The sequence below is a fragment of the Sprattus sprattus genome, assembly GCF_963457725.1.
Source record: "Sprattus sprattus genome assembly, chromosome: 2".
In the NCBI taxonomy this organism is placed as follows: domain Eukaryota; kingdom Metazoa; phylum Chordata; class Actinopteri; order Clupeiformes; family Clupeidae; genus Sprattus; species Sprattus sprattus.
This window is the reverse complement of record NC_137921.1, coordinates 57,082,866-57,107,856: the sequence shown is the minus strand read 5'-3', so window position 1 is coordinate 57,107,856 and position 24,991 is coordinate 57,082,866. Positions and strand designations below refer to the sequence as shown.

Genomic DNA, 24,991 nt, shown 5'->3' with positions numbered 1-24,991 from the left:
TAAAAACTGCAAAGACCAATGGCACACAAACTAAAGATAAATAGAATTGCAGTTAAAATCAGCTTTATTTTCATCTCCCCCTGATTTTCACTGTGATTTTCACTTTGTACTATTCTGTTTGGCTTCTTGAGATACACTGGCCTGCCTCATGAAAAGGACCTAGAATGAATGAAATAAAATCATATTTGATGTCATGCATTCTTTCCTCCTACCTTAAATTAGTTAATTCCTAGTAAAAAAATACTAAATAGTAATAAAAACTAATAATGATTTCAAAACTATTATAACTCTGATGCACACATGAAGTTTGTAGAATATGGCATCCTCTGATCAGTGTCAAACGCTTCTATTAACTAATTGTCTGCTATTAAGTCTGTTAATAAGTTCAAAAGAATGTTGAGATTAAAAGGACAAATTGAGACTGCTTCATTAAGTACGCCCCAAGCCACCAGAACATTCTTTAACACATAAGGGAAGGTTTTACTAATCGCACTGAATGGCCTGTCACTTTGACTTCTTAACAGAACAGATTCATGCTCTATTAGAACAATTATGCCAACTCCATTATAACGCAATGCCCTCTCTCCAGTTCTCATACTTGAAATGTCTGATCCTTACACGATCCTTACATGTCTATCTGCCATCCTTATTGGCAACTCAAAGGCTTTGCTACCTCGTCGTCGTCGTTCGTTCCGTCAGGAAGCTACCTGATATTTAGCAGAAGTTAAAACAGTGAAGGGGGAACAGGATGGAACAGGACCTCACTAAACACACATACCAGCACAGTACTATAAATATCAGGATTTCAATGCTTTTCACTTTTGTGTGAATGTGTGTATGTGGGTGTACTTCTACTGATGGAGCTCTGATTGTGTGTTAAGTGTCACACGGTCTGTGCTAGTAAAGGTGTGTGTTTATGTCCGTGGTTAATGTGCATGTGTGTTTGCCATTCTGGGTGTCTGTAGGTGTGTATGTGCTGTGGACATGCTCTTTGCATGGTATTGCAGGCAGGGCCACACCATTTGCTTGCACTAGCTGTCCGTGTTTAATTAATTCAGCTCTTCCTCCACGAACACACACACACACACACACACACACACACACACACACACACACACACACACACAGACATCCCCAAGCTTCCACAACTCCCCCAGAAATGTTTCCCCATCTTCAAAGAACCCTCTAATTGAGAACATCATTAATCTCCAACAAACCGTCACTTTTTCTCTCCCCCCCCTCCCTAAGCTGAACTGTTTGCACCCCTGCTCATAAGTAAATGTGATGTTTTTATCTGCTGGTAATCTTTAAGCTTGAGGCTGGGCATATGGCCCAGGGTGTGATGAGTGTTTCCTGTGAAGTCGGTGTGTTAAGATGCGTGTTAAATGCTCGCCTGAGGCAGATATGGCAAGCGGTGGCTCTGTCTGTAATTGCCGTATCAAACTCATTTTCAGCATTAGCTGTGTTGCTCTTGCAAGGGGAAATGTCGATACTTGACTCGACTCATTATTGGGTGTGATGGATGAATCCATTTACCATTTAGACAGAGGCTGATGGAAGTGCATGACTGTTATGCTCCTAACTTTCAAGGGATATGCGTCAGATGTAGTGATACTGTCGAGGAACAACAAGGATTGTGAACATGCAGGAGTGCAGTGTGTGTTTTCATATGCCTTTAAGCTTGTATGCTGGAGATGACTCTAGATTTCTGACATTCTGTAGCTATACAGTGGAAGTCAAACACACAATATCTTGGTGAAACTGCACATTGCTCAGAGAGTGGCAAACATAATTACTTACGCCCATCACTCCTTTTTATGGAGCACAGGCCGTTGACCACGGTCTGCCAGAGTCTTATGTTCTGGGCTTTTCTCACCAGCTGTTTCCGTGTCCGCTCTGCTTGATTTAGGTCTTGAGGTCCTTGTGCCAGGTGTTCTTGGGCCAACCACAGGTTGTTGGCCCATTCACTGCCAGAGACCATTGTTACCAATGGTATTTGGCCAGTTATTATGTGGATGAATGTTTTATGACTCTGTCGTTGTGGTCTTGGTTGTCTGAGGAAACTAGAGTAGTACAGGTGCATCTCAATATATTAGAATATCATCAAAAAGTTGATTAATTTCAGTAATTCTATTCAAAAAGTGAAACTCATATTTTATATAGATTCATTTCACACAGACTGATATATTTCAAGTGATTATTTCTTTTAAATTTGATGATTATAACTGACAGCTTATGAAAACCCAAAATTCAGTATCTCAGAAAATTAGAATATTACTGTAGACCGATAGAAAAAAGGATTTTTAACACAGAAATGTTGGACTACTGAAAAGTATGAACATGTACAGCACTCAATACTTGGTTGGGGCTCCTTTTGCATGAATTGCTGCAGCAATGCGGCGTGGCATGAGGGCAATCAGTCTGTGGCACTGCTGAGGTGTTATGGAAGACCAGGTTGCTCTGATAGTGGCCTTCAGCTCTTCTGTGTGTTTGGGTCTGTTGTCTCGCATCTTCCTTTTCACAATACCCTATAGAATCTCTATGGGTTTTAGGTCAGGCGAGTTTGCTGGCCAATCAAGCACAGGGATACCATGGTCCTTAAACCAGGTACTGGTACCTTTGGAAGTGTGTGCAGGTGCCAAGTCCTGATGGAAAATGAAATCTGCATCTCCATAAAGCTGGTCAGCAGAGAGAAGCACAAAGTGCTCTAGAACTTTCTGGTAGATGGCTGCGCTGACCTTGGACCACACAGTGGACTAACACCAGCAGATGACATGGCACCCCAAACAATCACTGACTGTGGACACTTTACACTGGACCTCAAGCAACTTGGATTCTGTTCCTCTCCTCTCTTCCTCCAGACTCCGGGACCTTGATTTCCAAATTAAATGCAAAATTTACTTTCATCTGAAAAGAGAACTTTGGACCACTGAGCAACAGTGCAGTCCTTTTTGTCCTTAGCCCAGGTGAGACGCCTCTGACGTTGTCTCTGGTTCAAGAGTGGCTTGACACAGGAATGCGACAGTTGAAGTCCATGTTCTGGATATGTCTGTGTGTGTAGGCTCTTGAAGCACTGACTCCAGCTGCAGTCCACTCCTTGTGAATCTCCCTTGAATGGGCTTTGTTTCACAATCCTCTCAAAGATGTCGTTATCCCTGTTGCTTGTGCACCTTTTTATACCAAATTGTTTACTTCCATTCAACTTCCCATTAATGTGCTTGGATACAGCACTCTGTGAACAGCATGCTTCTTTAGCAATGACCTTTTGTGTCTTACCCTTCTTGTGCAGGGTGTCAATGATCGTCTTCTGGACAACTGTCAAGTCAGCAGTCTTCCCCATGATTGTGTAGCCTACTGAACTAGACTGAGAGACCATTTAAAGGCTCAGGAAGCCTTTGCCGTTGTCTTGAGTTAATTAGCTGATTAGAGTGTGACACCAATGGTCATCAATATGGAACTTTTTCACAATATTCTAATTTTCTGAGATACTGAATTTTGGGTTTTCATTAGCTGGCAGTTATAATAATGAAAATTAAAAGAAATAAACACTTTAAATAGATCAGTCTGTGTGTAAACAATCTATATAATATATGAGTTTCACTTTTTTAATAGAATTACTGAAATAAATCAACTTTTCGATGATATTCTAATTTATTGAGATGCACCTGTATATGGTAGTAAAGGCTTGATGTTGGAGCTGAAAAGTCTGAGCTTTGCCCACTGGCAGATTTCTTTGAAGGTTCAAATATTCTTCAGTTGGAAGAATTAAGCCCTTGCCATGACATCTGCATCCTTGCCACCCGGCCTGTCAATGACACTGCCAAGGTTGGGGAAGGCTTCTACTTCCTCAAGTGCTGTTCCCTCCAGGGTCACTGGATCTTCATGGGCTGGGTTGACCTTGAGGACTCTAGTTACTCTTTTATAGATGTTGCGGCCTGCTTGTGATGAGATGTTTGTCATTATTCTTGTCTTCTCCTGCATCTCCTGTCCACTGAGAGCAAAGCAAGGTCGAAGTCTAGGTCTTCTAGCTGTGTTGTGGGTGTCCACTGGATCCCTTCTGTGCTGTTGTGGTCTATTGATAGCCAGGAGGGAGAAGAAAGGGGACAGTAAACAGCCTTAACTGATGCTGGTCTTCACTTGGGAGCTTCGGGTCAGCTGTCCTCCATAGATGACTCTGCAGGTCATCCCTTCATATGAGTTCCTGATCATGTTGACCAATTTTTCTGGTATACCATAGTGTTGGAGCAGTACCAAAAGGTGTTTCTGTCAACGCTTTGACTCATATTCTATGAAGTTGATGTTCCATTACAATTATTGCTTAACTGCCATACACAGGGTTTTGTCTGCACATGATCTCATCTGCCGAAAGCCTTCTTGCTGGTCTCTTAGCTGCGGATTATTAGCTTTCTTCATTCGTTCCAGGAGGATTCTTTTGAAGATCTTTCCTGGCACTGAGAGAAGCATGCTTCCTCTGTAGTAAGGGTATTGGCTGAGGTCTCCTTTCTTTCGGAGCTTGAGCAGGTAGTCATCTTTCCAAACTGCTTGGACTTCCAGATCTTCTCAAACAGCGGGTGCAGCATCTCTACAGAGGTGTCTGCCGCCAGCACCTCTGCAGGAATGGTGTCTGGTCCTGCTGCCTTGCCATTCTTCAGATGTGTGATGATGCCCCTTTAATTTCCAGCTTGGTGGACTTTCTCTCAAGAAATGGTTCTCGGTCCCACCATCCAGTGACACCCAGGTTGCCTTGTGGATCCTTGTGTGTGGAAAAGACACTTCCTCCGATGACTAGGTTGTTCAAGGCACACGTGTCTTTTTAAATCTCTGAAGGAAGCTGTAATTATTCTCGGCACATGTGCTTCCCATCCAATCAGTGCTCTCTGTGCTTGATGGAAGAAGACTGATCCCCTCTGTGTGCAGGGCTTTGGCTTCTTCATGGGCCCAGTAGAGGAGCTGCTCTCCGGCCATCAATCTTCGTTGTCCAGATTGAATCCATCTCCTCTTGCTTATTCCCAACAGGTTTATGGCTGTATCTCCTTATTTCCTGCTGCAGTCTCATACATGGTCATTCCATGTTCCAATCCATTGGCAAAGTAAATGCAACATTTTATTTGTTATATTTTATTTCTTTAAAGCCTGCTCTATTCCTCAGTGTTTGAACATTTCAGTTCCATTTGCTGTGTGCGGGTGTCCAGAGAACAGGTTGCCTGGTGAAGAGCCGCTCCAGTGTTTTTGTGAAGGCCCTGTGGCTTGAGACCGTGTCTAGATTGACTCCTGTCTTGGGACAGTGTCTAGTGTGACTCCTGTGTCTTGGGACAGTGTCTAGAGTGACTCCTGTCTTGGGACAGTGTCTAGTGTGACTCCTGTGTCTTGGGACAGTGTCTAGAGTGACTCCTGTCTTGGGACGGTGTCTAGTGTGACTCCTGTGTCTTGGGACAGTGTCTAGAGTGACTCCTGTCTTGGGACAGTCTCTAGTGTGACTCTTGCTTTGGGACAGTGTCTAGAGTGACTCCTGTGTCTTGGGACAGTGTCTAGAGTTACCTCTGCCATGGGACAGTGTCCAGAGTGACTCCTGTGTCTTGGGACAGTGTCTAGAGTGACTCCTGTGTCTTGGGACAGTGTCTAGTGTGACTCCTGCTTTGGGACGGTGTCTAGAGTGACTCATGTCTTGGGACAGTGTCTAGAGTGACTCCTCTGCCATGGGACAGTGTCTAGTGTGACTCCTGCTTTGGGACGGTGTCTAGAGTGACTCCTCTCTTGGGACAGTCTCTAGTGTGACTCCTCTCTTGGGACAGTCTCTAGTGTGTCTCCTGCTTTAGGACAGTGTCTAGAGTGACTCCTGCTTTAGGACAGTGTCTAGACTGACTCCTGCTTTGTTAAGTGGCATTCTTAGAAGCACACTGAACAGAGTAATCACGCTTCGCCTGATGAGAGGAACATAATCTCATTGAATGTAATCCTGGCAGTTTAATTGGGGTGGTGGATTAGGAATAGTGACCTAACTGCACTTGTGTATTATGGGGGGGTTGGGGTGTGTGAGTGCGTATGGTATTATATTTTTCCTCCCATTTACTCGATGAGTGTATACATAGATACATATTGTGTGTGTACTGTATACTGTGTTTATATATATATATATATATATATATATGCATGGCTGCTTGTCTGTGTGATTCTGAGTGACTTACCTGTTCCATTGTGTGTGTGTGTGTGTGTGTTTGTTTGTGTGTGTGTGTGTGTGTGTGTGTGTGTGTAGGCTTCAGGAGAAGGTGCAGGAGACCATTGAGGCGCTGCGGCTGGCCGGCATCAAGGTGTGGGTGCTAACTGGTGACAAGCATGAGACGGCCGTCAGCGTCAGCCTGTCCTGTGGCCACTTCCATCGCACCATGAACATCCTGGAGCTCGTCCAGCAGAAGTCTGACAACGAGTGTGCCGAACAGCTCCGCAGACTGGCCCGCAGGTGCCTGGAAAACACACACACACACACACACACACATACATACTCACAAAAACGTTCCTCATTGGCATCCTTAACCTCCACAGCTCTCTTCCTCCTCCATGCCCTCTTTGTCTTTATCTGTCACGCCGTCACCTTCTCTTACACCCACACACAGTCTCAGTCTGCTCCCTGTAGGGAGCTCAGGCTTTGTGTGTGTTAGGGCTGAGTGATATGACTGGAAATCTCAAAACGCTGAGGAGAAAATGGTGATATATATATATATGATAAAATATAACCAAACATTTTACACAGTATAATTGAAGAATCAGTATTTATTTGAAATTTTGATAGTGAACACAGCATGTTTCAAAAATGGTGGCGTTCAATTTAAATAACACAAATAAGGTAGTTGTAGGCCTACACACAGCATACTTTTGACTGCTTTAGGGTAAAGTATGGCAGATCTGTCTGTGGCTTAGGAAATAGTTTGACATTGGTGGAAACAAAGTTGGAAATATTCTTTTATAAATGTATTGTGGACGGGTTAAGTTATTGAGGTAAACAGACACGGGTTAAGTTTTTGAGGTTAACAGACATGGTTAAGTTGTATCAAACAAACACTCTGGGAGGGCTTTAGCTGTGGATGCTTCAGAGATATTATGTTCGCCTCATCACAATAGAATCATTTGATTGACAAGTTTGTGTGTGTGCGAGAGCGATGGAGAGACGTTCTTCCCTGTTAAAATGTGTGCCATTTTAAACACATGCTGATGGTAACCTGCGTAGCCTGTGTTATGCATACTCGATATTACCAATATGGTCATTTCACCATTTCACCATCTTGTACAGAATAGCTTTGAAGATATGAATCGTTTCTGTGTAGCGCCCAGCCCTATCTCCCTGTGGTGCCTGGCCTCTCTGGGCCTGACTGCAGGCATGTTAGCCAGTTTGACTGCCAGAGCAGCACGCTCACAGCCTGGCTGTGGGATTGATAGTGACTAAGTAATGGAGAGGAGGAGCCCTCATCCGTGACGAGAAGGATGGAGTGTTATTTGATAAGACCTACATGTGCTGTTGACTCAGACATACACACACACATGCACGCATATACTCATACAGAGTACACACACACACAGACTCATGCACAGCACAGGCAAACACGTACACAAACATTAAAGCACACGGTGGACTTGTCACTTACCCACGCTTGGGACACATTTGAAAGATCTGCTGTTTACTTAAACACACAAAGACACACATCTACACACACACACACAACCATGTGTCAACCTTGCTCTGTTCTTCTATCTGTCACCCTCCCCCCCCCCCCCCCCCCCCCCCCCCACACACACACACACACACACAAACACAATGAACAGATTGGCATGATCTGTTGTCAGTGCATGAGTGAGTTCCTCCATCATGCTCTAAAGGCTGTGTTTGGGGGCGGGGCTCATGATGGATAAGCAGCACGCACACATAAAGATGCGTGTGTGATTGCTCTGGCTGGGACGACGCCATGAATCATGACTTGTCCTGTGCTGTCCACATGAGATATATGACTTATGCCACTGGCCTGACCAACCACAAATCACACTCCACACATGATCGCTTTTGCTCAGTTCAGTTCAGGAAAATATCCTCACCGAAATTCTTTTTTATATGAATATATTATTGTAAATAGCTGATTTTGCTCATGAAATGAAGGGCTGTCCACTATACATTTTTCTCTCTCTTTCTCTCTCTGTCTTTCTCTCTCTCTCTCTCTCATACATATCTCATACTCTTACTCACACACACTGACACACACTGTTTCTTCTGTTTCTCCCTCCCCCCACCCCACACACTGGCACAGGATTAAAGAGGATCATGTGATCCAGCACGGGCTGGTGGTGGACGGGGCGAGCCTGTCTCTGGCCTTGCGGGAGCACGAGAAACTCTTCATGGACGTGTCCAAAAACTGCTCTGCCGTGCTCTGCTGCAGGATGGCCCCACTGCAGAAAGCCAAGGCAAGTAACACATTACTCATACCCTCGGTCACTTTCTCATACCTGTTACACAGACACACACACACTCACACACACTCACACACACTCACACACACTCAGACACACTCAGACACACTCACACACTCAGACACACTCACACACACTCAGACACACTCAGACACACTCAGACACACTCAGACACACACAGACACACTCAGACACACTCAGACACACTCAGACACACACAGACACACACAGACACACACAGACACACACAGACACACACAGACACACACAGACACACACAGACACACACAGACACACACAGACACACACAGACACACACAGACACACACAGACACACACAGACACACACAGACACTCACAGACACGTTTCATCAATGACTTGCATGCTGAGCTCCAAATCTCTCACATACCCACTGTTGTTCCCAGCAGCTGTCTAATTGCTTCACACAGCTCCACGGTTTCCCTAGCGCCTGTGTTAATGGCTGTGCTGTGATTGATAGGTGGTGCGTCTGCTGAAGACTTCTCCAGAGAAGCCCATCACTCTAGCCATTGGTGACGGAGCCAATGATGTCAGCATGATTCAGGAGGCCCATGTTGGCATAGGTGAGCCGTAGCCATGTCACAGCTGCGTGAAATGTTTAGTGCATTTACTCTCTGCTTGACACTCAACCTCAGTAGAATGCCTGTCTTCCCTGTAACTAAATGCAGGTTACTTGCTTCTCTGGCATCTCCAGTGATTACTGGTGTTATTATACAGAAGCTTACTATTGGAAGAGAGGCTTACAGCATGAGTGCACCTGTACACCAAGGGGAAATAATCTTTTAAAGAATACTTTATTTAAAAGCCAATGATGAGAGGTCTTTCAAGGGGCTTTTTGTTATCAGCCGTACACTAGTTGTCTTTAAAGAAGCCATTGAGCCAATAAAGGCTTATAGACTCAAGTGTTTCAAGATAGCTTTTTATTCTGTGAACTTGAGCAGCACATAATTCATTGCGATTCTGAATCTCCACAGGTATTATGGGAAAAGAAGGCAGACAAGCAGTCAGAAACAGTGACTATGCAATCGCACGGTTTAGGTTCCTTTCCAAACTGCTGCTTGTGCACGGCCACTTCTATTACATAAGAATAGCAACCCTGGTGCAGTACTTTTTCTACAAGGTGAGTGTCTAGTGTGTCTGTGTTAGTGTGTGAACGTATTTTATGTGTCTGTGTGCATTTTGTGGCTTGAACCTTGATGGAAACGTTTCAATGTTTCTTTGTGTTTCTTTTTAGAATGTGTGTTTTATCACGCCCCAGTTTTTATACCAGTTCTTCTGTCTGTTTTCACAACAAGTAAGTGTGTTTTTTATCTGTGTGTCATCACTTGTGACTGTGCCTCTGGCTTGTCCCTTGCTGTCGTTTTGTTGTGAAGTGATCAGTGTTGGACTGTCAACACACCCAAAGTAAGCCGATGCATACAGTATGTGTTGTTCAGCTGAACTGTGGACTCTGGAAAAGACAGTGACATGAATTCTCTTTCCTCTGCTAAAGTTAGACATGGTAATTAAACCGTCTGGAAAGACAATTCGGTTTGTTTTTTAGTTTTGGTTGAAATTACATTTTGTGTCCGATGTGTCATGTTCTTTATCAACATCCTTATATTTTCATCTGTCAGAAACGGTATTTGTCTTGTGATAGAGGTTTGACCTGAGCCCTTTAAACAGCCAACTTCCTGTCCCCACACTGAGTGTCTGTGATGTGTTTGGCAGACTCTTTATGACAGTGTCTATCTGACACTCTACAACATCTGCTTCACCTCCCTGCCCATCCTGGTCTACAGTCTGTTTGAGCAGCTCGTCCACCCGCACGTGCTGCAGAGCCATCCAGCGCTGTACAGGTACGCTACGCCACGCCACGCACTGATAGCCTCTCCGACCTGCCTCACAGTAACCTATGGCTCCTAATTAAAGCTGCACCGTGAGAGCGGTTAAAACTGCTCCCTGTCGGGCGGCCCCTCATTAACTGTACCGATCCTGCAGGGACATCAGCAAAAACTCCATGCTCTCCTTCAAGACGTTTCTGTACTGGACGATGCTCGGCTTCTGCCACGCCTTCGTCTTCTTCTTCGGCTCCTACATCCTGATGGGGGAGGACACCACGCTCTTGGGCAATGGGCAGGTGAGGAGGGGGGGGGGGCGCGTTGTCTCTCCGTCTGCATGCCTGCTCTCTAATCACTCTAAAACTGTTTCAAGAGCAAGTTCACTGGTTCACTGGAGGGTGGGCTCAGGGCAGCTCTGTGTTCTTCAGTGTGTGCATGTGTGCTTCAAACCGCTGTAAGTGGCTCTCTGTACGTTTCTAATGTTAGAGGACGGGGGCCAAATACTGTGGCGCCTGCATGTTGCCAATTACCTGTAGAGTATTGAACATCTGCTATTACATGACGGGATTTAAAATGAAGAGGACGAAAAATCAATAAAAAGAACATTGATCAAATAAATTAAATGTAGAGGGTGGCCTTCGTCTTGCCCTCCTATATATTGCCTTGATGAGGACAGATAGGAAGGAATAGGCTGGTGCTGAAATTGAATGAAATGAGGATGAAATGGCACCATTAAAAATTGGCTGTGAGCCAGGGTTACCCTGCCATCTCTGTGCTGGAGCTGGATGGCAGTGTCCCTGTGAGTGCCCTGTCACTCTTGGCCATGAAACCTTGGCAACGCCGGCCCTTGCCTCCTTCGCCCAACAAGGCAAATATTGATTGAGCATTGCTTAGAGGCCGCATAGCGAGTGTAGCACAATATCGATCCCTCCAGTCGCAATTTCAGTGAAACACCGAGATGATGTGGAGCAGCGACAGAGGCACGGCCATTCAGTCTCTGCTATTCTTGTGCCAGGCTGTTACTGTGGTGGTGGTGGTGGTGGTGAGACCAGGCTGTTACTGTGGTGGTGGTGGTGGTGGTGGTGAGACCAGGCTGTTACTGTGGTGGTGGTGGGACCATTTCATTTTTCTTCTTGGGGACTGGTTGTTTGGGATGTCTCTTTTTTGCCTGTCCTTTTTATTCCTTTCTTTGTTTTTCTCTTTCTTCCTTCTCTTTTTCACGCCATGCATGTCTTCAGATATTCAGAGCTAACAGACAACTGGTAAGAGTTGGATTCCTATAGTTGTTTGCATGTCTCTTTTAACCAATTCACAGCTGTCTCTCAGTCATAAGCTTCATCATTGCTGCTTAAGTGTGTACCCGATCAGTACTCTTTTGATGCCATGCCACACACACGTTCGATAGGCAGAGTGTTTCCGGGTAGAGGGAGAGTTGCGCTCCCTTGCCTTGCATGACTGCAGACGGATCTCAGCGCTCATTGAATTGTTGCCCTCGCTCTAAATGGCTTGGCAACCGCCTGATAGTGAGGGCCTGGAGGCAGTTTGTAGGAGTGCAGCTGTCCTCTGACGTGTCGGCATCTGATGGGGCCGTCTGAATGGAGTGTATATGTGTGTGTGTGAGTGTGTGTAGGGGGAGAGAGAGAGATGTGTGTGGTTAATACAATGTCAAGTATGTGAAACATTTCGGTTTCTGTCCAACTATTTGCAGATGTTTGGAAACTGGACTTTCGGAACGATGGTTTTCACAGTCATGGTTATCACAGTCACACTGAAGGTGCGGATCGATTGCATGCGTGTGTGTGTGTGTGTGTTTGTGTGTGTGTTTATATATATATATATATATATATATATATATATATATATATATGTGTGTGTGTGTGTGTGTTTATATATATATACACCGTATATGTGTGTGTGTGTGTGTGTGTTTGTATATATATATGTCTGTGTCTGTGTGTGTGTATATGTATGTGTGTGTGTCTGTATATGTATGTATGTATGTATGTATGTGTGTGTGTGTGTGTGTGTGTGTGTACGTATGTGTGTATATAAAGGTGTTTGTGTGTATATATACTGTATATACATTTGAAACCGCTTAGTAATTTGCCAAGAAAATAAAAAAAATTCTGTTTTTGCTCACATTGCTGCTCTCTTCCCCTCTCCCCTCAGCTGGCCTTAGAAACCCACTTCTGGACGTGGATTCACCACTTTGTCACCTGGGGCTCCATCGCTTTCTATTTCATCTTCTCCTTGTTTTATGGGGGCATCATATGGTATGGCCAGCCCCCCTCCTCACATCGTACCTATACAGTGACAACATCAATGATCATAATATCTCCTCAAGAACTCCATTGTCTCGTACATGATTGCTTCTCACAGTGATGTAATGTCACAGCATAGCATCCTTGCCTTTAGCGAAGCCTAACGCTCCCATGTGGATCTTCTCAGATGCACAATAAAGAACTGATCCAGATACACATAGTGTAATTGTATAGATTTGAACTGGAGGGCTAGAAGAAGTGGATCTCAAAGATGCAGTTCGCAATTTGGTTTGGTTTCACAAAGGCTTGTTGATATATGAGCTCAACAGCCAATAGAATACTCCCCTCCCTTTCCTTAACCCAGATGGTGTGTGTGTGTGTGTGTGTGTGTGTGTGTGTGTGTGTGTGTGTGTGTGTGTGTGTACGTGTGTGTACGTGTGTGTACGTGTGTGTACGTGCGTGCATTTGTTTGCCTGTGTGCTGGCGTGTGCCTGTTCTGGCCACAGGCCGTTCCTCCACACGCAGGACATGTACTTCGTCTTTGTCCAGCTGTTGTCCAGTGGCTCGGCCTGGTTCGCCATCATCATCATCGTGACGGGCTGCCTGTTCCCTGATGTCATAAAGAAGGTGCTCTATCGGCACCTACAGCCCACCAGCACCCAGAAATCTCAGGTAGGATTTCGACAGAGTCTAACCCACAATCACCCACCCGCCCACCCACACAATGTTGGCATAAGCCCCTCACTGCTCTGGCACTGACACTGGCTTCAGCTGGGTGCAGAGCCCTCCATGGCACCGCCTCTGGTTGAGTCAAGACCTGCGCTGCCCTGAGCCTTATTAATTATATGCACGGCGCCACATTTGTGGTGGTGAGTGTGGTGAATTTAACATGACCACAGATGGTGGCTACAGCAGCTGCTATGGCAGAGCACAAACAAACATGAAATGCATGCAACACACAACCACACTTACAAACTCACGTCAACAAATGCATGGCTTCTCACTAGTCCGGTCCTTACAGTGCCTTTATCCAGTTTGAGCAGGGGCACACGTAGCAGAACCGTGAGAGGCCAGCGTTTATACTGCTGGACCTCAGCTGCTGCAGTCTTCAGGGGGAGACTGATTAATACAGTTCTGCTACCAGTGAGAGAGCTGTTCTCTTGAGCTCCAAGACAAAACATCGACTGCAGGATGAGTTACTCACACCACACAGTAGTTTCTGAGCGAGTCATGATTTTCCCCCTAACACCAAGTGGTCCAGTGGATGTGTTTTTGTTTTTTCTTGTTTGCTATTTTCCCTCCCGTTGGTGTAAATGTAAGTGGATCTGTGGAGGATAATGCGGGTGGACCGGCTCCATTGACACAGTGGGGTGGAGCCGATCCGGAGCCTCTCAGGCTGCTCTGAATGAGAGAGGCTGGATGGGCCGCAGCCTGTTTCTGTTCCCACGTTCCAGTCAGCCCTTTGTCCGCGGTCCCGAGAGGGAGATCTTTCGAACGCTGCCGTGTCAGCGAACCTGGGGGCTTCGGCACTGCAGATGACACTCGATCCTGGAAAACACGCTCTCACTCGTTTGCTCTCTCACCCTCTGTCCAGGCCTTGCTCACTCACTCACTCTCTCTCTCTCTCTTTCTCTCTCAGTGTACTTTGTTTCCTGTCACAGTGAGCTCTTCTTTCTCAGGCAGGTCACAGGCTGTCTCTAAAAGGCCTGGCCATGTGTGTGTTTGCGTGTATCTCTGGCCCTGTTTACACTTGCTTTTGAAATGCGTCTCGGGCGATCAGGTCTCAAGTGGACAGCCGAGACACTTTGCCATTTACGCCTGTATCCATCTTGTGTCCCCAAGGTGTCCGGCTGACCACTTGTGTTCAGATTTCGCTACGGTCTACGTTTCACAATTCCTTTGTCAGGACCCATTAGCGTTTACACTACCAAAGATATGTGGTGTGCGTTTATATTTGTATTTAGCGCTGATCTGATCGCCCAAGACGTATTTGAAAAAAAAAAAAATACAAGTGCAAACAGGCCATTTGTGTGAGACGCACCATAAACTGTTTCTGTGTCGTTCCATTGTGTATTGTTTCTCTTGCTCACTCACACACTCTTTTACACTCCGCTTTTCCCCCTCCTCCCTCCCCAAAACACATATACAGACATGTGTACAGCATCCAAAATGATTATCTGAGACATAAAGTGAGCAAGTTTACTGAGCAGCATAACATTCAAAGAGACCATTATTGATGGATTCAATTCAATTCATAGATTCAATTCAATTCAAATGATAGATTATTGATAGATCAAATTTAGAACTTGAATTGAAAATAAACCAAAGAATCCGGACATAATCATTGATGTGTTAATTTCCTCTATATGAGTGTGTGTGTATTGAACAGGGAAAGACTAAGTGTGTTGTATTAATAGAGAGATCCATGCAAATATACTTCTTGGCTGCAGCGCTGTGCCAGTCACTGTCTTAGCTCTGATTTGTGACAAATCTCTCGGTGCCAGAGCATCATCGTCAAAAGGCCACCTGTCACAAAAATGTTCCTCTCTCAGTTTGATCAGATGAGGTTTGTTAGCTCTCATGTGTGAGACTTGCGCTCTCAGGCAAGTTTCCATGTAGCACCACCCACACACGTCTCGCTTCGAAAACACACACACACACACCCACACACCTCTCGCTTCGAAAACAAAGGCAAGCGCCGCTAGTGAGCTAACTTTCATGTGAAATAATAAATATACTCCCAGACACCTGTGGATGATGAACCGAGTTCGACAGGTGTTAATTTTGGACTCTGTACACATACACACACACACACACATACATACACACACCCACACACATACACACACACATACCTTCTCTCCTTCCCTCTGTGGTTCTTCCCTCTGGCCCTGCCTTGTCTTCCTCACACTCTCTGACACACTGTGTTCCTGCTTCCACTGCTCAGCTCTGTTACAATGTCCAATTACACTAACACACCCATACCCAATCTCCATGTTGTTTCTCTTTGTGTGTCTCCCTCTTTTTCTCTCTCTCTCTCTCTCTCTCTCTATCTCTCTACTGATGTTATATGTGTGTGTGTGTGTGTGTGTCCGCCTTCCTCTCCTCTGATAGATGTACTCCAACCGCGTTGCCATAGGTGATGACTTCATCGCCCTGCAGCCCCTTTCCAGGGCCAAGAATCAGCTGGGCAAGATTAGGTAGAGTAGGAGGACCGGCCCCTCCTCCCCCCTAGCCCTTACTGCCCCAGTATCGTCTGCATGCCGTGGACCAACTTAACCAGCCTTAGGACGAGAAGATAAACGAGGGAAAGAATGAAAGCTCAAGCGTGATTTAGGGACAGTTAGCGAGGGAAAGAGAAAGGTGGTGCTCGTTGCACTTTGCATGCCAGCGTGAGCTGTGGTAGCTCTGGACCGCGAGTCCTCTCTAGCCCTGCATGTCTATTCTTAGTCAGTGGTCAACATGGAACCACTGGTTAATGTCATGTGACTCCTGCATGGCCCACTGTGAAGGCACTTGTGCTGTGGTTTAATGTTTGTTTGGCGTGTGGAGCACAGACAGTGCTGGTTTTAATGCCTGTAGACTAATGTGCATTCAAAGGCACCTTAAGGCATGTGGCACCTTGTTGGCGCTGGTGATCTGTTTTGTTTTGGTGACTGTTGTAAATGTCTTCTGAATGGCTTTGAGTGGACGCTGTGCTGATGGAGGCTATTGTGCATGTGCTGCCAAGTATCCACTCTAGACAGCATGCTCCGTGACAGACTCCTTGATTTCATTTCGCAATGAGCAGAGAAAACTCTCCCTAGTCCAGCTGTTGATTGAAGGATCAGTCTGGATAATTACATTTCATGTGAATTCTTTGAACTTCTCTTAATTATGAAAATTGACATGTCCTTCAATTAGTTTAAAAAAACAAGGAGATGTGATTGGTTTTGTCCATTTTAGTTAGGCCTTTGCTTGTCCAACCTGTCAGACTAACGAAGTTGGACACATCCACTCTCCCAAAGTCTGATTAGTTTTCGCCAGATCTTATACAGATGAAGCCATGTTATGGCATCTTCATGGTTCCTTCATACAATTGACATCAGTCTGACGACTGCCCAATATTTCAGCTTTGGCCAGGGAGGCGTTTTCATGCTCGTAACCTTTTTCTCCTCCTGTCATTTTTTTTCTTTCTTTCTTCCGTTTGGGAGACTTAACGCATTGTTTTGTCCTTCCAGATGGAAGAGGATAAGGTTTCAGTCCGCTCAGAATATGACTCTGCTCAAAGCAGGAACAGAGGGGAGGACAATTGGCAACTGCTAGCTGCTTCTCCTCCCCCCGCCCTCGGTGCAGCCCTATCCTCCCCTAGGTAGTACCGGACCCTGTTTGTGTCTCTGTGGGGTGCCCCTCACCCCGTCATGGCTCACCATTGACCAGGCACAGGGTGAACTCCTGCCTCGCGGGCAGGGGTGGGGGGCAGGGCCAACCGTGGGTGGGTGGGAATGCTGGCATGGACTTTTTTTTTGAGTTGTTATTTGTTTTTGTTTTTATGTTTTTGTTGTGTCTTTCTTGTCATACACATGGACTTATATCCCCATGTTCCCCACGTGTAACCACTCATGATGTCTCTCTCCTCATTCTTAACAGATCAGTAATCTTTCTTTTCTAAGGCTGTCTGCTTCACAAGTGTTCACATTTTTCTTTGTTAATTACCATGATTGTTCCATTCATTCATTCATTCATTGTTCTGTTGAGGTAACCACATCCAAGCTGTGCACTACAAACTTTTCATATTCATATCAATTTTTATGTTCTTTTCCTTCATTTGTTTAATCTGTCTTTGCAAAAAAGCTTGTTTATGAAAAATAAATGTTTTCATCAACTCCTTTTTAATTTTGTTCCCCTATGTAGTGTTATTCCATTATGTTGTGTACTGTGTCCCAGTGTCTTTGTTGTTGTTCATAGAGAAGATCGTGTGACATTTCTTTGACTTAAAATTTGTGAAATAACCCATTAAGGTCCGCTGTGAAGGTCATGTTGTTCATCCGTCTTCCCACACGTCTTTTCATAGTAATACGTGTGAAATAGAGCCCTGGGAAGTCTCATTTGGCTTGAGCTCAGTATTTAATGGAGAGGTCTCTGGTCTAACCGTGTCTTAAGGGTGACTTGTATATGACTTGTATCTCTCACACCAGCTGTTCTACTATACTAGTAAGACATCATGTCTCATATATCCAAAACATCCTCGTGTCTCTTACCTTTAGCCTACATAACCATAACTCTGAGAGTTATAGATTTTCAGGGACAGTGTATGACTGCTCTTTACTATAAGAATGACCCATCAAACCACACACCTAATATCTCCCAGGCCCAGGTCGAAGAATGAATCTTTCCCTTTGACCTCTCCCTGCTGTAAAAGAAATCTAATCTGCAGTGCTCCATCATTGGTCTGCCAGTCTTGATGACTTTTTCTCCTGATGGAGTAGGTCCATTATAGCTACATTCCGAGGCCCATAGGGAAGGATCTATGTGCTCGACACCCCAGCGCTTAAACATAGCTAGCGCAACTGTGTGCTTCTCCTGCCACATCACCCTTAATGCATTATTCAAAGTTCCATCACAGTTGTTGGAAGACTTGTCTAGCTCTGCAAGATAAAACAGGGACTGCAAGTATCGACAACAGTGAGGTCCCTTCTGGTCATCAGAAATGCACAGTCAGGGAAAAAAACAACAGAGGTTGCCGCAAAGAGATCAGATCCAAGAATTGAGTTTGCTTCACGTTCAGTGTAATGGCCGATTATATCTGCTTGTTTTCCTTTGCCGTCTTGTGCTTTTGTGCAAGACATTCGGCTGAAGACGTCCGGTGCGTCTCTGATCGGACTTTAGACATGGAGCCTCACAGTGGTGTTTTGACAGCACTGTGGATTGAGATAAATGGCTGTAATTTGAGGGGGCGCGGTGGCACCAAGGCTAAGGATGACCTTGCCTTGAAGTAGACCTCTTTATTGATTTGATGGTTTATTTCTCTTCTATTATTATTATTTATTCTCTCCCTCCATGTTGCCCTGTCCTCGGTTAGTCATCTGTGTGTCCTGACATCATGAGTTGTACATCACCACACCACCACCACCTCCACCAGTGTAGTAGAGCTTGAAGCCTGTTATGTGGGTGGGATTACTTTCTGTTCATGACCTGTCTGTGTTTGATGTCAGCTGTGATCTCCACCATCTTTACAAGACTGATCTTTGTATTGCTCCCCCCCTTCTCTCTCTCTCTCTCTCTCTCTCTCTCTCTCTCTCTCTCTCTCTCTCTCGCTCTTCCTCTCTCGCTCTTCCTCTCCCTCCATCTCCCTCTCCTCCTCTCTTTTCTCTCTCTTCTTTCTCTCTGTGTCTCTCTCTCTCTCTCTTCCTCCCTCCCTCTCTCTCTCTCTGCAGCTTGTTGAGGTCCAGCAGGGCTCAGTCAGCTGCCTGGACTCCCTGTGCTGCATCGGCCCGGAGGAGCAGGAGGGGCCGGGCGTCCGCGTCCGGCTGGGCAGGCTGGTGGAGCGGCTGATGGGCCGCTGCGCTCCTCCCAGGGCCGGCAGGTGCGAACGCTCTCTCTCTATCCTCTGCTGCAGCCGCACCAACTACAAGCTGGAGTGCGACGAGGCGCCTGCACTCGGAGACTAGCCTCCCTTCTAAAAATAGAACACACACACACACACACACACACACACACACACACACACATACACATAGATACACGTGCAGCAGAGGCTATTTCAGAGCCGCTCTCGTGGCTTTAAGCCCTAGAAGCTGAATCTTGACCAGTTAATCCCACTGGGGAACTGAGCATATCAGAACCCCCAAAACCACACACACACACACACACACACACACACACACACACACACACACACACACACACACACACTGGGTTTATGGACTTCCCCCTCTTAGCACCACCCAACACACACATTCCTTTAGAGTGGGAACGGAACACCCCCACCAGCACCACACATACCCTGTAGCAAAAAGCGGGGCCCGTTTCAGAGCCCCAGCCCTCCCCTGTATTTTAAAATGAGACCTTTGAAGACTTCTGCTAGAAAGGATGAAGAGGCGTGATGAATGAGGATGCGGTGCACTAACTTGCCTTCTTAGTGGTGTCCCTTGTCCCTTGTGTTTTTTGTATGTTCTAAAAGCTTTTGAAAGATTGGCATGCCTGCTTGGCCACATTCATAGATAGGCTTTAGCTGGGGCCATGCTTGCACCTCGAGTATCTTTTGAAAGCCACAAGTCTCTGTTGTCTTCTGTAGTCCTGCCAATTGTGTCTTTGCCTGCCCTGCAACTTTTTTCCAAAGCCTGAGGTCTTCTAACTCACTGCCTTTCTTGTGTGCCTGCTGTTTTCTCTGTCTGTACACTTCCCAGTTAATAGTCATTGTCCCTTGTTAGAGTTCTGTTCTGCAGCTCCTGCGCCTTTGTTAGCTGCTCAATGGGTCTGTGTGCCACAGAATGTCGTGGTCCCGTGTGTTTTAGACTCCACTGTGAATGACCAGTTTTGTGTGAGTTCAGTCATGCAAATGTAATTGTCGTGAAATGCTCAGCACACGATGAGGACCACGACATACCCCTGTCTGCCAAACATTCCCAAGTGTGCCACTTTGTTGTTGTATGTGTTTATGCGTGTGGGATTGGATGGGATGGGATGGAGGGAGGGACGCATTTCCTAGTCCTTTGCCTTGCCATAGTTGCATAGTGTTCCATCTCGATGACAGCATGCACATGTGATGCCCTCCTTCGGTCTCTCTGGCTTTTTCGGCCCTGCTGGAATGTCAACGGCAGCTTGTGCTCCTATAGCTGTGAAATGAGACCAGGCCAGAATAACAAAACAAAAACAAAAACGCTGTTACAGCCTTACTGCTAGAGCACTGCCACCAAATGCGTGAGGAGGCATGTTGCCCATGGCAACGGCGGCCGAGCAGAGACGCCTAATTCCGAAGCTGATGCCCTGTCGGTTTTTTTCCCCCACCTCAAAAAAACAAATAATCACCAGGGGACCACATCATCAGAGTGCATGTGAGAATGAGGTGTTTTTAGAGGGACATGGGAAACACTTGGTTAATATATTCAGCTTTTTGCTTGTTGTTGTTGTTTTTACTTACAACTTGAAGCCTTACCAAGAAAAGGGAGATGAACAAATATGCCTGACATAATGCATGAGAAATGCCTTTGGTATTTTGTATGCTGTTTAACCTGTGTGTGTGTGTGTGTGTGTGTAGGGGGAGGGGGTTGAGGGTGTTTTCCTTCAAATTCTCTGGTCACTCTGTCAAACCCAAATGCATTCCAATATCTTCATAGCCTCCCCTGTCTTCCCTTGTGAGTGTGAGTGTGAGACGACCACTGCAGTGTGCCACTGGGCTCTATGCTGTGTAGATGGGACCAGTCATCATCAGTTATTTCAATCAAATCTATTGCACTGCTTGTGTCGCTTGTTCTTGCTTCTATTTTCTTTTTTCTTTCTATCCCTTTCCACAAGCTCTTAAAACGGTTGTCTGTTGTCTCAGAGATAAGTGGATGATGGATTTGTTGCATGATGATGACGTTTATCTTGTTGCAATGTCACGTTATCTTCCCTCACTGTGGTAAACGAGAGCATCTGTGGCCACGCACGAGGCATAACCCAAAGATGAGCGTCCTGATCCCTATATCCACTCCACAGTCTTTTCAGAGAGGATGCATGACATCACTCTGCAGAAAAATAGAAGAGCAAGTCCCCCAGATAGACGCTCTCACACAGGCCCCCTGGTGGTTACTGTAGTAATGTATACATTCAGCAGAGTATGTGTGACGGGCTATGTGCCTTTCTTCTATCTGTGTTAACCTCCCAAACTCAAAGCCTATCAAATAGGATTTGTACATGGATGCTATAGATTTTATACTATGCTACAACAGATATATATCCCCTTATATTTAAAATGCATTAGCTATTTTTGTACACTATGAGCAAATGTAGATAGTTGAAATATAGGCCTATCTGGGCCCGTATTCACAAAGCATCTTAGGCTAAGGCTTAAAGTGGCTCCTAACTTGCTAATTTAGTTGAGACTGGCATTCCTAACATTGGGTCTCTTATTTCTTTATTTTTTGTTGACTAAGAGTAATCGAGAGGACTCCTAACCATAGACTAGGGAAGACCTGGACAAACAAAACCCGTTCACCCCGTTAAAAGAGTCCTAGCGACTTTACAGGGAAGTGTTTTGACTCCCATAAGTGAATGGGATAAGCTGTGTGCTCTTCTACAACCACTGCTTACCTGCTATGCGTCACAACTTACGTACGTGTTGTTACTTCAAGGGAACACATCATTATCAAAAATGACCAACTGGCAGGCTATCTTAGCTTAGCATAGTTCACTTTTCCTTAGGTAAAGTTGGTCTTGGCAGCTTTGTGAATAGGATGTTGGAAAAAATTTGTAGGAACTTTTGAACGTGACTTTAGGAGTACTTTTACGTGGTTAAACAGTATGCTTCGTGAATACGAGACCCGATGTACTTTATTTCATATATTACCACAGAGTTACTATATCCTTACTGTACTGAATGATTGTTCTATACTGTAACTGTTGTAGGCTACTTTAATGAAGCGGTCACCAGGAATGTAGCATGTATGTTCTTCTTTGTACTGTGTGTTCAGCTCACCCATGTTGCCTCATTCTGTACTAACATATCTCCTCATTCACCTCTTGCTTTTGGTTTGTGTGGAATGCTGTGTGCTCATGGTCTCCCACAGGTCAAACTTTTAGGGTCGAGAACCGGTCAGTGCTGCAATGGCTTAGTGGTAGGAATAGAGAGAGAGAGAAAGCAGGTCAGGCCACTGCTGCTATCACTGTGGCTCAGGCTGCAGGCAGGTGCTATCCTCCTTACCTGGCATTGCCCAATGCCAGCCTGCTATCCTGGACGCCACTCTGTCTGTTCAGGCCGGATAGGAAAATCAGTCAGTCAGCAGTGGCAGTATTTAGTTCACACACACACACACACACACACACACACACACACACTGGGATTGAGCAGCAGGTGCACTTTAGGCGTCCCCAGTGCTATGTGTACAGCTTCAGGCAAAAACACACACCCACACAGACACGGACCTATCCAAACTGCCCCTGCACAAGCCTCACTGGTCCACACAAACACACACACACACACAGACCTGTCCCAACTTCCCCTGCACAAGCCTCACCTGTCCTCACTTGTCCTTGATGCTTTTAGATCGTGGAGCAACTCGGATCCATACTACTCCAACGACAGGAGCATCTTGACCCTCTCGCCCATCGAGGCCACTCATTGCTAGTGCCCCGGAGGCCTGTAGCCTGCGCCCGCCCGCCCGCCAGCCCACAGCGGGCGCCGCCCAGTGTGCCCCCGGACCAGGGCTGGCCTCTCCAGCTATCTCACCAGCCTCACCTCAGCCAGAATAAACTCACACACCTGAAGAATGTGACTGACCCTCTGAGGCAACACAATCCACACACCTCTCACTCACCGGTTCATGTAAACACAGGAAGGGAATCATAATGGCTCAGAAGACCAAAGGATTTATCTCATCTAGAGAGAGAGAGTGTGAGTAGGAAACAGACACAGAGGATTGTGGTGCTACTCTAGGTTGCTGCTGCTTCCACTAAATGACTGATGGGCTGCAATCTTTCCTGGGGAAAGTACCGTAGACAGCCCATTTAAAAACGGAAACAAAAAAAAAAGCCATATCTTCTGTGTTTTTGAAATACCTGATTTTTCAAGGTATGAAATATGAGCGCATTTAGCACTCTAGCTGGGCAGTGAATGAAGTCAGCCATGAGAAGCCCACCCAGGCCTATGCTTTGGTGGAATAATGTCCCTCATAGCTCCTTATGGTACTCCACATATCAACCTGAAACTGATGTGACCAGCACATTTAATTTTTCATGATTTTACTTTGTCATTTTGTAATCTGTTGTGCAATGCATACCTTTCTTCTCCTCTATCCATCATCTGTCAGTCATCATTCTATTAGCATGCTTTCCCTGTGTGCTTCTGTTCTCTTGGTTTTTCTTTGGTTACTAACCACTTGTTGACTGTGCTGTATGTGTGTGCGGTTCACCCCATTGCAAGAAGGCAGCGATCAGCCGAGATATAGATTCTAACCTGCCTTCGCCTCAGCCGTGAAGGTCCTGAGGTCCCCCACCACACAGAAAAAGCTTCACCTTGGTGCACCAGGGGATTAGTAGATGGTCGTTGAGACAACCGTTTTAAATTTGCTTATCGACACAGTAACATCTCTCTCTTTTGATATCAGCACGCATGCGGAAAAACCCTTGATGAGCCAAACTCACAGTATATAAGTGATGGCTAAGGTGGTGGGGGGAACTCACTAAGGGATAGCATTCTCATGACTGAAATCTGGGAGCTGTAGCCTACTAAGTCTCTTTTTACAAGATACTTGAATTTGCAGCTACTCAACTGTACCTTGATGATATTCTGAGCATGACCGCAAGCATTCAAAGAGGCTGCTGAAGGATGCATATCTGATAAATTATACAAAAGAGCATCATTTTCTACTGAGGTACACTTTTGAGGTTTAAAATTATGTTGGTACGTCACATTATTTTTCAGCACATGCATCGCAGGTGTGATGTCCAGGGCATCAAATAATTGTGTTCCATGGGTTCTGATCACAGATTGTCACTTTACGTCATGAACGCCATCAGAGTTTGGCCACATTGTTGGCGAGGTTTCGCTACACATTTCATATATTTATCATACACCTGTTATGTAGCAAACATATCTTGTCTTGCCCGAAATGACTCATTAGCAATAAAAATCAGTTAATACATGGGAATACTTGGGTTTAGATGCAATGTCAACTAACCACTTCCCAGTTTGTTTTAACCATGTTGAGAAAAAAAGAGAAGTTCAATTACTGGTATTGTACGCTCCTGGCAGTGAAAGTGATGAATTGCTGATGTTTATGAAAACAGTTCTATTTACGGAATAAATATGTCTTTTTTTAATATACACAAGTCTCCTTATGCTTTTAACTGTCAAAAGAACCTGTACTGTAATAAATACCTGTCATTTATTTTGTAATATCACCAGAGCATAAAAACCACACTGCTGAGTTAATAGCAGCTTATTTTTATGAAGAATTGTGGTTGCTGTGTTCACTGTACCCACCTGCTCCATGTAAAACAGTTGCATGATGTCATGATTTTGCGGTAGGGTTTTGTGTCTGAAGCACGCTTCACAGCTGCTTTCTAAACAAGACCACAAGAGTTGTCAGGCTAAGGTCCTCTGGCCTTTCACAGCAAAAATGAATCCAACGGTAGAGAAATGTTTTTCTTGAACAGACTAGTTGAAATGTTAATCTTCTCTAATCTGTGTAGCCTTTAGCAATAATACGTTCACCTTTAGCTTCAACAGTAAAAAAAAA

The 24,991-nt window shown here is 45.4% G+C and overlaps 1 protein-coding gene across 2 annotated transcripts in view; it reads left to right on the top strand.

Annotated features, from left to right (window-relative positions):
- The window catches only part of atp11b (ATPase phospholipid transporting 11B), a 45,604-nt gene extending 21,098 nt beyond the window's left edge, over positions 1-24,506 (top strand). Inside the window, exons 19-30 of one of the 2 annotated variants that reach the window (XM_080833147.1) lie at positions 6,254-6,457; positions 8,292-8,445; positions 8,952-9,054; positions 9,466-9,611; positions 9,726-9,785; positions 10,202-10,329; positions 10,472-10,610; positions 12,020-12,085; positions 12,481-12,584; positions 13,079-13,244; positions 18,989-19,137; positions 22,798-24,506. In XM_080833147.1, the coding sequence (XP_080689273.1) occupies positions 6,254-6,457; positions 8,292-8,445; positions 8,952-9,054; positions 9,466-9,611; positions 9,726-9,785; positions 10,202-10,329; positions 10,472-10,610; positions 12,020-12,085; positions 12,481-12,584; positions 13,079-13,244; positions 18,989-19,137; positions 22,798-22,879 (1,501 nt within the window). In that variant the 3' untranslated portion in view covers positions 22,880-24,506. Of the gene's footprint in view, positions 1-6,253; positions 6,458-8,291; positions 8,446-8,951; positions 9,055-9,465; positions 9,612-9,725; positions 9,786-10,201; positions 10,330-10,471; positions 10,611-12,019; positions 12,086-12,480; positions 12,585-13,078; positions 13,245-15,686; positions 15,773-16,792; positions 17,007-18,988; positions 19,138-22,797 lie in introns of those variants that run through there. The other variant, XM_080833148.1, reaches the window with a different exon arrangement.
- The last annotated feature ends 485 nt before the right edge of the window (positions 24,507-24,991 follow it).